Genomic DNA, 13886 nt, shown 5'->3' with positions numbered 1-13886 from the left:
GGCCTAACTCAAAACTCCACACACCAAGCCCCACAATTGTCATTGTCAAACAAAGACCATCTCCTTCGCACAAATCTTATTTACATACTTCCCATTCAACATACCATTTCTGATGCGAGTGGAGGAGAATCCAGATCTGACCTTTGACCTGTTAGTTGAGAACATAACTCTAGACCTGTGATGAATATCAAAGACCCTTTAGAGCATACACACTTGCACCTTTTACATTCTCCTCTATGAAGTATAAACAACAAATGGCTCTATCCAAAACACCCACTCACAAAGTAAGTGGAGGAAATAAGTAAGTAATGAATAGCACATTAAAGCAGAACAGCACATTTTTATCACCAATTCAGAAAATCCAACCCTCATGTTGTCTTCTGACAAAAAAAAAAAAGATAACGAATAATATAGGTTATCATTCACACGTAAATTTAGCCTTTTAACAAAACAGATATTCTGCACTTTGTTTAACGTTTACTACATACACAGCCAAATCATGTATATTACTTCTCTCTCTCAAAATATCATCATGCCAAAAGATTTCAGTGTGAGGTTCCTCCTTGAGAAAGTATTCATTTACCACCACAGTTGAACCCACGGCAAACTGACAGGACTATGATAAGGATCAACGCTATCAAAATCCCCAAAACAATCAACTTTATCTTCATGTTTTGAAGCCACATTTTCCTTCGAATTTTTGTTCCACTACTCTTAAAGTCTTGTGCCTGTACAACAAACCAAAAAAACCTTAAAGAGGATAAAAAGAATGCACCTACCTATTGTCATTGGTTATGTGTAATTATAAGATCATAAAGAATGTACCTCGAAGGCTACTAATGGGGGATAGGTTTCCCAAGGAACTTTGTGAATCATTCCTTACTTGGAACCATATTCTCAACAAATTTACATGCTCACACAAAAAACTGAAATATAAATTTGACAACCATCATAGTGATGGTATGCACCTATGCAGCTAGTCATTACAATTCGCTTGATAAATATAGTTGAGAACGATAAAAATTATGTAATTAAGATGTCATCTCAGCTTTGGAACCATTTACTATCACTTCTCAAACTTTCCAACATAACTCGTCAATGAGTTCTGTCACACTTCTGCCAAGTTGCTAACATGCACAAAATTGAATGTGTAACAATATATTTGCAACTATGGACCCATTTGATAATGTTTCCATTTCCTCGTTCTTGTTTTCCGCTTTTTAAGGACTAAAAATAGGAATATATTTGATAACTATTTATGTTTCTTATTTCTTGAGGAAGAAACATAAACAGAAACTTGTTGATAATCATTTCTTGTTTCTCGTTTTTTGTATTTTTTTCTTACATTCTCTTATTTCGTAGTTGAAATATAATTTCATTATATAAAATAAAAAATATATAGCATGCATTAAAATATAAAAATAATTATTTCACATTTACATTATCAAATATACGTAAGTCTCAATGCAAAATTAATAGCGATCATATAATTGCCTTTGTCATTCATACGTTGCTAAAAATCGATTTGCAATATTATTTCTTACTCAAGTCATTTGTCTTAAACAATATCTACCCAAATCTATCTAAATTATATTATTATGTAAATGTCGACATTATGGCGGTAAAATATTAAAGTGAACCTAAATGAATATGTAAGTAAACAAAATTTATATATTGCAAAATTCTATCCTATTTCAAATATACTAAAAATTAAAATTAAAAAATTAAAATAATATATAAACATGCATATTGCAAAATTTAAAATTCAAAATTCAAAATTCAAAATATATTTAATTATACATGTTGAAAATTTGAAATTTGAAAATAAAAATAATATATAAATCTAAATATTGGTTTTTCACCCAGAAAAAAAAAACTAAATATTGAAAAGTTTTAAATTTAAAATTAAATTAGCATATAAATATAAAAAAATAATAAATAAAAACAAAAGAAAGAAAGAAAGAAATATAGAAAAAATAATATAGAAAAGAAAGAAATGCAAAAACTGGAAAAAACAAAAAACAAAAATAATAAACAAGATTAAAATAAAAATTTCTAAAACAAGATTAAAGAGTTTGAGGCACATTGCCTACCACCAAACAAACACTGGTATTTAGTTGATTAAAGAAACATGTTCTAATAAAAATAGAATCGACACATGGAGATAATACTTTTTATACTTTCTCAAATCTGACCCCATTATTAGAAACGTTTCTCAAATTTTAGAAACAAGAAACAGAAATCGTTATCAAACAAGTCAGTTGCTTACAAAATGAGAAACAGAAACAAGAAATAGTAAACGAGAACGTTGTCAAACGGGCCCTATATTACAAAAAATCTGGCCGAGTTTCAACATTGTGGACATGGTTCAGCCAACTGAAATGCTTTTGTTTCCAGTCAAGAACAACGTTCATAAATAAATATTGAAATCCAAAGTATCATTTCATTCATGCGGTCATGGAAAAGAGATGACACAAACCTGGTTATGAAGGTTTTCTGTCTTATCCACTAGAAGTTCTATCTTCTCTCCTCTATCAAGAACCTGCATCAATAAGGATCATGAATGAGAATACCCGAAATGCTATTTGACATAATATTACACTTCCTTTGCATATTCAGTTGAAACATAGACTCCACACCCCACCCCCCGACCTTTTTTTAAAAAAAAACGGAAAGGGCATTCCCATGACACAACAGACAAAGTGAGTCCTTTTACCTCTTAAAAAGGGTGAAATAACATCTCTGAAAGATAGCAAGAACAGCAGAAGAATCAAAAGGAAATCAGATTATGCCTCAAGAGGTAGGTCTCGAGGGTGCAAATGTGTGCCAACCAGGACATTGCAACGTAAACACTATGATATACTCATACCCTTTTTTTATCGAAACAACTACTTCCATTGGGAAATATGAAAGAATACAAAGACAACAAAAACCAAACCCACAAAACCCTCTAAAAGAAAGGGTTTCCAACTAAGTAAGATACTACTTAGAAGATAATTACAAAAAGTCTTCAAACCCGAACTCCAAGAGAAACATTAAACCTCACCATGATCCTTCCCCAAACACTATGTTGATCCTCTCCCCCAAATATTCCACAAAATAGCACACATCCCAACAGACCATAAAAACCAATCTCTCTTTGAAAAGTAGATGGAGAAGGAACTCCTCGATCATATCCCGAAACCTCTCTCTGGTGAGCTAACTCGTGACCGAACTCTTGTAAGAAAGAGTTCCACATAGATCTCACAAACTAACTCCTCCAGAGAAGGTGATCCAGGTTTTCCTCTGAAGATGAATACAACAAAAAGGCCCGATCAGTGTAGACTTCTTCCTTAAAAGCCTATATATACCCATACCTTCTTTGTGTTTTTTTTTTTTTTTTTACAGAACCAACATTTCCATTAAAATAAAGTCTAAAATACAAAAGATGGGGGATACTGTCTTCTGGTTGGATTGATGATCGGTTGATTGGAATGCTCAATGGTTCGAAGCCGAAAGGGGAAGCTAAAATCCTTCAAGAGTTCGTGTCTGAGAGCTTTCCTTTGGGCCTACTGGTTAGAGAGAAACAAGAGGATTTTTTAAGGTAAGTTGTCCAACTTTAATACTTTTTGTGGCTTCGTATAGCAATTCTCGGTGGTATCATAGCAACAAAAGGTTCTTTTGTAATTATCCATTGATCGTCAACAATTGGAGGAATTATTTGTAACTAGTTTCCTTTAGAAGGGAGATGTCCTTCCCCCTCCCCTAAGCTGTATCGTCTTCTTTCTCTTTTTAATACATCCAAGTTTCTCATGAAATAAATAAATAAAAATATAAAAAAGACAGAAAAGGAACCACCCTAAGCTAAAGAAAAATTACAAAGAAGGTCCCAACTTGCATAAACTGGGAGAGATTATAATTAAATAATGGGTAAAATACACAATTGGTCCCTTGTTTGAACATTTAGTTAAGTAATCAAAACTAGCACTTTCGATTCTTGAGATTTGAGTATAGTTTTTATTCCGTCCGAAAGGCTTCAGAAGTGATGTGATTGGTCCCCAAATTTGAAACTTTTGGTCCCTGGGTTTTTAACACATGTTTAATTTGGTTGAGTTGTCAAAACTAATACTTTTGGTTCTTGAGATTTGTGTTTATTTAATTTGGTTTGAGAGATTTCAAAAGTGACATATTTCGTCCCCAAATTTTAAATTTGATTTCTAATTGGTCTCTAAAGTTTGATTTCTAATAGGTTCCCAAGTAAAAAATTAAATAAATTTCCAACTCACTTGAACAATGTATATTAGCTTTGCAAATACGAGGATTTTACTGCCGCATTATCATCAACTAATGGCTGACACTACTTGAATCATTTAGAAACTCATTTCAAACTTCAAGGACCAATTAAAACCAAATTCATGCATCGGAGACCAAACATGCACTTTAGAAATTTGGATGACCAAAAAGAAACTATATTCAAATTTCAAGGACCCAAAGTGTTAGTTTTAAAAGCCTAGGGACGAAAGTGAAACTAAGCTCAATCGAAGGAACTAAAAGTGCATTTTACCCCTAAAATAATGCTTGGGCTTTTGTGCACCATAAACAGGAAAATCTTCATCCAACAATATCCCAAGAGCATCCACAGTAAAGAGAATCGTGGAAGATCCTTTAAATCTTTCTCAAAGCATAATCTCCACAAAAAGGTGCCCGAAGTACCATAAATGCCAAATATAGAAAACTCCAATTACTGCCAGTAAAATAAAAGCGGGGAAAGGGTCACTATGATCTTCATGAACTAAACAACAGGATGAGAATTGCCTTTAGGGAAAAGAACCATGCTTTTTGCAACTGTTAAGTCATCTTGGGGAAGACATCCAGAGGACTTTACCCTTTTCACGCAATTTGCTTCCACACCATATAAATCTATCAACTGACCAAGATTTTATCAAATAAAATAAAAGAAAAGAAAGAAAAATAAAGCAATTGGCCAAGATAGAGTCAGTTTCCAAAAGAGCACGAAAAAAAACTAGGCAGAATAGCTTCCAGAACCATCAAGATTCCTAAACCTGTCATTGGGAGATTGGCCAAGGATAACTCCATGTAGACAACTGAAGAGTCATCCCGTTTGATACACTCTGTCATTTTGTTGCCTCCTAAAGGTAAGGTTCATTCCTACTGTCCTCAAAACAATAACTAATCACAATGCTCAAATGAGTCTGTTAAATGATAGTCAAGGGAATTGCTTGATAAAGGCCTCTCATCAAAGGTAAAGAAACTTTGGACGAGAACATTGTCTCTCCTATCAAACTTTAACTCATACCATCAGTGAGCAGTGCGCAGCATCTGGAAATGCGGCTCAAAGGATTTCTACCACTAGAAGCAATGTTTATCAGCCAGCACATAGAGCTAGAAAAGTACTTGTCGATTATCTTTCAGTAAAGGCCTCCCTAATCAGCAGGTCTAACCTTCCAATTGTCAAGATCACAACCTCCTGAGTTCCTATCGCCCCTCTTCCACGAGAAGTCCTCTCCCCCCGCGGTAGGCATTACATTTCTCCAATTACTCAGTTTGCTGAGGATTAATTTCTTCCACTAACTTCCGAAACTTCAAAAAAAAACAAAAAAACAATTCCATCCAGAAGCCACTTCAAGATACATCAAAGACAGGCCATGATCTCTAACAAGTTCCTTCACATAAGTCATTGATATCTACACCGGCTATGACAGATCTAAACCAGTTAAATTTCAAGCTGAAAATGATTTCAAGAAGGGAAATCACTTAAGAAAGATTGTTGAGCATGTGGATCCTTACATTACAAGAGTAGAGGACATTTTCGGTAGCAAATTGCAAGTTAGTAGTAGAGGACATTTTCATTAGCAAATTCCAAGTGATTAATGCACACCATATCCTTTCTGAAAAAACCTTCAAGGACAGCTAAATACATCAGCTGATCCAAAAGACTGCTTAATACAACAGCTGATCAGCTAAAATCACAAGGACAAACAAAAAGGAAGAGGTGAAGAGAATTGCTTGCCTAAGACAAAAGACTTCTAACTACAATCAGCTTATTTGCTTCCTCCTTGTTATAAGTGGATCGTTTTTTAATAAGAAATGATTTTATTGGTGAATGAAATTTATAAAAGGAGAGGCAAAGAAAAGGCCCCGGACCAATGGGTTACAAAAGGCATCTCAGTTGGGTAAAAGAAGGAAAGACTACAGGAGAAGAAAAGAGAAATCAATTTACAAGAGAGGGCTAAGAGGAAATTAAGTGGAAGTTAAGCCCCCAAAAGTGGGAAACGGTGAAACGGTGCCTTTTTTTTAGAAAGGGCAGGACAACCAGAATCAAGGCTGCCATATAGAGTACCCCAATATATTTTCTTTCTAATTTCAAAATGCCTGCTGCTGATGTGGTGAAAGAAGTTATAATAAATTCCTTTCAGCAAGGAGCCGACAAGGAAGTTGCTTGCATCTAGTAATTGAAATGTGGTCTTAATGCCTATGAAGGCAGGAAACCTGGAAAAGGGGATGTAGAAGAGGAATGGCTTGATCTTGCAAAATATTGGTTTAATTCCTTTCAGCAAGGAGCTGACAAGTTGCTTGCATCTAGTAAATTGAAATGTGGTCTGCCTATGAAGGCAGGAAACCTGGAAAGGGGGATGTGCAGAAGAGGAATGACTTGACCTTGCAAAATATTGGTGGAGATCTCCCACCAAAGGCATTTTTTATGGCAAAATATCATCACATATATGGGAGTGGTAATATGGGAAGGACTACCAATAGGTGTCATTCCAACATTTCAAATAGTCGAGGCCCTTTGGGTTATCATTATCCTTCTTGATAAATCTTGTGTGCATTCAAACAAAAGTTGCTCGTATGTCTGGGTTTCAAATGGGTGTTGAAACACATAAAAACTCTCCAGTTCCTTAAGAAATGGTAGGACCTTTGACAAAAGAAGATAACTTGATTTTGATTTCCCTTTTTCTTTTAATAACACCAAGCCAGGTTCTTTACCAACCCATACAATGGTTTTCATTAATACTCAGAAGTGGTACACAGATTGAGGGCAGAGGATAAGACATCACATAACCTCAGTAGGAAACGCAAAATAGCCCTACACTTTCATTTCAAATGTAGAAATCTCAAGACAGGTCCAATTGGTGGATGACAACATCATCTTTTTGGAGGATGCTAGGCATAATAGAAAACTGTTAAACATGTTTCCAACATGTTATCACTTCAGAATCAGGATACACATCAACCTAAAGTTCCTCGAGTTTTGATAATGATTCCTTGAGTTTTAAAAGAAATACAAATGCTAGAGAGGTAGTGTACTCCGCCAAGATGCAATGATAGAATTAGTGGCAAGTTTCAATTGCTATCAAAGTTGCTCTCAGATACAGTTTCCTGAAAATTCAAGAATTTTCCAACAAATATCATAATTTTTAGGCTAACAATGAAAATCAAGTAATTGTAATTCCAAAGGCTATCTTCAAAGTTTTGTAAAGTGCTAAATGTCCAAAGAAGAGAAGTATTTTTCTGGTTTTTCTTAAGAATGGTATGAACACTTGTGATAAGTCCAAATCCATGCATGATTTATCGTCAGCTCAATGTATCATATGTAAGAAAAACTTACTGATCATTTGAACCCTTCGGCTCTTACTCAAAAACTCCGATTGAACCAGATAACAAAGAACTCTTGCCTGTGATCTGATCAAGTCATATTAGAGAATCTCTTCCAGTTGTTCATGGCTCTCATCCCTTTAAGAACTTGGCATTCCTTTCCATCCACAATATCAAAGCTTCCATTTCAATTTTGGTTTGAAGGAAACAGAATAAATTATGGGGCGTATATTGTAGATTCACAGTAATACAGTATACTGTTTCCTTAGCCTCTAACTTGGACATTCTTTTTAATGTTTTTGGCCATTACTCTCAATGGAGAGTTTTTCGAAGATTTCCCTTTAATTTAGCCAGATGGATGCCTTTTCCTACTCTCATATTCTTTCATAAATAAAAAAATAAAAAATAATCAGCCTACGTTTACTATAGTTGGGGTGCAATCAGACCGATACTCTTCCTGTAGTTGAGACATTCGAGTTTGGAAAGACAGTTGGCTAATTTAAGTGTGTGCAGACTCCATTTCCAAGATAACGTAGAATGGGGAGTCTACCTTTGAGACAAATCTTGTCCTACAAAGGTCTTTGCCTGACAAGAAAACTACTGAATGGGCTTCTTTAACCTGATCAGCGGCAAGACTCCATAATCTGGAAAGTAGAAAAGTCAGGGGAATCAGAATCACCCTGCTAGTCTCTGTTTAATTATAAATTAGCTGACTTGTTTCCTTCCTGATGAGTTTTCTTTGGCAGGAAATTTAGGATTCCTAAAACAAGTGAAGTTACCAATCCCCCTCTCTTGACAAAATCCCATAAACCTAAACCTTGTTTTGATATCCCACTGATGCATCCTGAATTATCACCTAAGTCAAAAGTAGAAGTGAAAACCAAGAGCATTTATCACCTAAGTCAAAAGTAGAAGTGAAAACCAAGAGCATTTATTCTTAAACTATCACTTTTCTAGCTATATTTCTTGGTCTACTCTCGACATCTTTTATTTTTTATGGTTTAACCCTCGTAATAATAAAAAGTTCCTTGTTTGACTACTTTCAGAACAAAGCTGCACGTCCTTATTCATACCCATTGAAGAGCCTTTTCATTGTTTCCAATCGCTTTGACTTGTGTCTGAGAATATCTTTACCTGCACAATTGCTTCCCTGTACAGATCTCTTTTTATAACTCAATCGTTTCCTAAAGAGTAATTGGAAATAACTAGGGCTCCATTTTAATCTGAATAAATGAGGTTGCTTTCATTATGTTTGTTTGGTCACTATCTACAAATCCAAACTATTGATTCATGAGAATTGCAATTTAATTTACTGTTTTTGTACATTTTTACAGTAGAAGATCAGGTTTCATTCAGAAGATGAAAGAACAAAATACAAGTACAGACCCATAAAAGAAGAGCCCTATCAGATTAGGGGAAACAACTACAACACGTTACATGAATGGCTGACAACTTTTGATAGCCATTTTGTACATATTGTCACTAATGAGATTCAGTTTCTTTTCTTATTAGAAAATCAAAAAATATACATAGATCAAGTGATCGACATTTAGGTCAAGACATTCTCATGCCACTTTGCAATCATCATGAACAAACCATCAAAGAGTACATTCAAATGAACAAATAATAAACTTCTAGGTAATTTAAATCTTGGATGTTATAGATAACTGCAACGTATAAAAATAGACATTCATTTACAGACTGATGCTACATCTGAACAAAATTGAAGGTTGGAAATAGCAACTAGTACAATTTATAAGACGCCATCTAATCAACATTGAACTATGCTTGGCAATATGAGCAGCATAAGAAACATCTTCATTCAAACTCTCTTTTGTTATTTAAGTTACAGTAGATTGACATTTTTTTCCCACAAGTTGCTCTCACCAAGCCCAAGGTAATTCAAACATAAATTTCAAGCAGAAAACAGTGTTCAAATGTGCTAAAATGTGTTGAAAGTTTTAACAATAAGGATAGAAAAGAGTTCGGTTTTCATTTGAAGAGGGAATAGGTGCGAGACAAGGCTAGAGAAAGAAGTCGTGATGCTAGTACTTTTAAAAATGTTCAAGAAATGGATCTAGAATTTGCATCTAATAGATCTAGAGAAAGCTACCAAGAATGTGCAAGATAAAATTGAATGCTTACCTTTTCAATATTTTCCATCATAACACCTTTCACTTCTGAAACCTGAGCTTTCACCTTTGCAAGCTTGCTAACCTCTTCAGGATGATCAACACAGTACTGCATATGTTCCTTCAATTTTGACCTGTGTATAAAATTATACTTCATCAATACTGAATACTCTATACACCATTCACAGCAAGTACTTTAATCAAATACCCAAATTCCTTGTTAAGACTATTGGCAGGAGCCATGGAAGCCTTTCCCCCTCCATATTTCGACACAAAATCATCCTTAATACGCTCCAAAAATGCAATGGGCACTTGTCTTCCTGCTGATTCAGTTGCAACTACGCAGTATGCTGCAATTTTCAAGGACGAGAAAAGCAAGGATGACTTCTTGGTTAAAGTTCAGTAATTAATAAAATACTACGCCACAGTACAGCCAAATATTTCATCTGGAAAGAAAACAGAAAAAGGGAGGGAAACCTTATTTTTCAAGGACTCAAAGTAAAGTGTGAGAAGAAAAAGAAAATTTCCGGTAAGGTTTTAGCATCCAGCCACAAGAAAGGTCATACTCAGAGTCGAACCACTATTTTTATCAAGAAAATAACAAGGCAAATTAAGAACTAAAAAATAAAAAGAGTAAAAAAAAACCTGCTGAGGGGAAAAAGAGAAAAAATTTCTCAGGAAGTATAACTGTATAAGCCAAGGGGAAACTTCAAAAGAAAGGACAGCAGCATTCACGAACTATCAGGAATAGCAATATATTGTTTCAGTTTAGATGGTTGACACTGGGTATTTATTCTTCCTTGTCAACCATCTAAATGGAAACAGTATATTGTTATTCCTGGGTACTTCATTATCAACCACATAAATGGAAACAAGACAGAATTTGAATCGTCTCAAGTTGAAGCCGATAAATCCCAAGTCATGAGCTAAGAAGCACAGACACTTTAGTTTGGTTAGCGTGTCCATGGCCGACACGTGTCAGACAATTGGACACTTGGACACTTGTTGGACACATATCGGACACTTGTTAGTGTAACACGTGTTAAACATGCATAGAACACTTGTTGAGTAGACTAAAAGGATACATATATGACAGTAATAATAACTTCTAGTGTGAAATACATCAAGATAGGTTTTTTAAGCATATAAATGCATCGACCCATTTACTTTGGATTTTTTTTTTTGTATAAAAATTATATATATATATTTTTAAAAATGTATATTTTGATAAACGTGTCCTTGCCGTGTCGTGTCCTAGATATTTAAAATATGGCATGTCGCCATGTCCTATCGTTTTTGTGCTTCTTAGGGCATGATCATACTATTCACATCAAATCATTTATAAGTGAAGCCAAGTGACTCGTTTATAGTTTTTCTTTATAGGTATCTTAGTTTTGTTCCATCACAAGTTGAGATGGGTATGACTCATCCAAGTGGTATCGAGCTCAGTTTAGATTTTTAACCATTTTATAAGCACAGCACAGTTTGCTGTCCCAGGTGGAGGGTTTTTTTTAAAGCCTTGACATTAGTTCTGTCACTTGTTTATTTCTTCAACTAAATGTATAGTTCGTCTTTAATTTACATGTCTTTTTTCCTTCACAAAATCTAGCTTTTATTGAGATAAATGTACATATCATTTTTCAATTTAATCCCTATCCCTAACATTTAAAAGTTTCCATTGTATCCTTTATATTAAGTTTTTTTAATCAATGATTTACAGTAAATAGACATTAAAATATGATTATGTAGAAATCTTCTTGTGAGAGATTATGTAGAAATTTAAATTTTGTATTTTTAAACATGCAAGTCTAGAGGTTAGCATAGGAATCTCCATATTGGTTCCATTTTCTCTGTCTACAACCAAGTTGCAAGTTAGGAAAATTATTAACAATAAAATCATGAGAAGCAAGTACTCCTCAAAGTTATGTGTGGGCATCTCCATATCATTAAAGTGAACTATGGAATAGTTCCAACTCAATTACTAAATTGGATTTTTGTCATATAATTACTTTCCTAATTAATTTTAGCGTCAATGTCATGAAATACTTGATTGAGAAATCTACCAAATGAAGAGTGAAACTGGAAAAAAAAACAAAAACAAAACAAAACAAAACAAAACAAAACAAAAAAAAAAACAAACAAACAAACAAACAAAAACAAAAAAAAAAAACACATAATAACGAAATTAATAGTAACAAAAACATTACGGAAAAATTATGTAGAAGAACAAAGATTGGATGAGAAATTTGATTATAAATTTTAAATGAGCAAAATAACTAGATTAAACTAGGCTATATTTCAGAATTACATCTTGTGCACTAAGCTTTAGGAATCACTAGATCGTAACAAATAAGCTAGCTCCCATAAGAAAAGAACCCTTGATGACTCAAGATAGAAACAACTCTAATTCTTAGAGTTAAACCCATTGACGAGATAAGAATAATCATAATAATTCTCACAGATATTTTCATTTTCTAGCCAAATAGTTCCCATCTTTAAGATCCTCTATTCTATATAGTAACCTAATTGAGAACAACGGAAAGCAAGGTCCATAATTGGGACAGTGAAGAAAAATTAAATCATATATGCTATAAATAAACCTCGAGTCTATCTTATCCTTTTACGTGATTCTTCAAAAACATCGAAGGATTTTCATATTAACTTCCAATGGTAATAAATTAATACAGGAGATAGAAGCAACGATCTAAAAAGAAAAGGAAGCTTTAACAATTAAACTCGCATAAATTCTCCAATTTCTCAGTATACAAACAAAAGTGCAAACAGGGTACTATTGAGGGATCGGGATTCTTCAGAATTACTCAATCAAAAACTTCCCAACTAGCATCATCTCTCAACATATCACATCCAGAAACAAAACATGATGAAAAATAATTGCAATAACGACAGCAGATGAATTATTTAAAAAGAATCTCAAAATTGAGGAGGGAGGAGAAAAGGGGGAAGGGAGTAGGACTTACTGTAACCGTTGTCAACGAGATAATTGAAGGTGTGGCCATCGCAATTGTAGGTGAATTTGTTATTAGCAGTGGGCAATTTCTGGAGGCATTGAAAAGCAATGGAATTGAAATTGCCACTGTACTCGGTGTACTCGGCGAGAATCACGGTTCCACGAGCGACAAAAGCGTAGATCAAAGACTTCTGAGCCATGTGAAAGAATGGAGCAAAAATCTAGGGCTTGGAGTGAAATAAATGAGCAGAAGGGTGGAAAGGGGAGTTTGAAGAGGTAAAGAAGAAAACCCAGATGGGGAAAATGAAATCCCAGCTCTTTGAACTCCGAATTTGGGGATGTAAAACGGAAGAAGAGAGAAAGGGAAGGAGGAATGGAAGAGGAAATGAGGGGTTTTATGATGAAGGTTAAAGAGCAAAAGAGAAACTGGCAAAAGAAGAGAGAGAGAGAGTAGGGAAGAAGAAAAGGAATATAATTATGGCTTAAAACGAGAGAAAGAGAGAGAGAGTTGAAGTGTTGAAAGAAGCATTTTTTCTGAAGGGTTTGAAAACTGACCTACGAACGAAAGTGCAAAGGAGAATCCTTTGTCTCCACTCATCCTTTTCATTCCATTATATGAATTAGGATTCATCTGTATATTATTATTATTATTATGAGTGTGTGTATGTATGCATATTCTAATACTAAACTCTACGGAGTTGGTTTCAATTATACTTTGATTTTTATAGTTAAATTTATAGATGAAAAATTTTGTATTTGTTTATGTTACTTAAGTGAAATACATACGAGAAATAAATTTCAGAGTTAAGGCTATGAAAAATATCCCCAATGAAATAATAGAAAATTGAAAGTATGGGGTTGAAATGAAGAAGACGACATCGGATATGGTTCACATATGTGTCATGTATCTTTTTTTGTTTATGTATTTGATGTGATCATATAAGTAAATAGGATTTTTTTTTCCAAGAATTTAATGGCAAAAATTTGCAGGAATTGTTTTGAAACAAACTTGAAACTTCAAGGATTAAAATAAAACTTGTATAAGGGGTTGTTTGAATTGACTTAGTGAAAAATATTTTTCAAAAAATTATTTTCATTTAAACACTTTTGATTTAAAAAATACTTAATAAAAACAGTGATGAGTTTGCTCAAAAGTGTTCTTATATGACAAGTTTGTTTAGTTTATTATA

The 13886-nt window shown here is 34.0% G+C and overlaps 1 protein-coding gene across 1 annotated transcript; it reads right to left on the bottom strand.

The window, feature by feature from the left end:
• Window positions 1–320: 320 nt before the first annotated feature.
• Window positions 321–13255, bottom strand: LOC120082821 (vesicle-associated membrane protein 722-like). The gene is made up of 5 exons (XM_039038149.1): window positions 12707–13255; window positions 9937–10078; window positions 9742–9862; window positions 2480–2542; window positions 321–728 (listed from the first exon to the last, which is right to left on the bottom strand). Exons 1-5 carry the CDS (start codon window positions 12894–12896, stop codon window positions 576–578), a joined length of 669 nt encoding a protein of 222 aa, XP_038894077.1. The 5' UTR covers window positions 12897–13255; the 3' UTR covers window positions 321–575.
• Window positions 13256–13886: the final 631 nt, after the last annotated feature.

Source organism: Benincasa hispida, chromosome 8, assembly GCF_009727055.1.
Source record: "Benincasa hispida cultivar B227 chromosome 8, ASM972705v1, whole genome shotgun sequence".
In the NCBI taxonomy this organism is placed as follows: Eukaryota; Viridiplantae; Streptophyta; class Magnoliopsida; order Cucurbitales; family Cucurbitaceae; genus Benincasa; species Benincasa hispida.
Note: the sequence above shows the minus strand (reverse complement) of the source record. Positions and strands in the feature narration are given on the sequence as shown.

Bases quoted from the DNA above. Each gene is read 5' to 3' on its own strand.
- LOC120082821 (XM_039038149.1), bottom strand. From the start codon at position 12,896: ATGGCTCAGAAGTCTTTGATCTACGCTTTTGTCGCTCGTGGAACCGTG. The intron at 10,079-12,706 runs GTAAGTCCTACT...TGAAAATTGCAG, and splicing joins TCTCGTTGACAACGGTTACA to CATACTGCGTAGTTGCAACT. The intron at 9,863-9,936 runs GTATTTGATTAA...TTTTATACACAG, and splicing joins AGTCTTAACAAGGAATTTGG to GTCAAAATTGAAGGAACATA.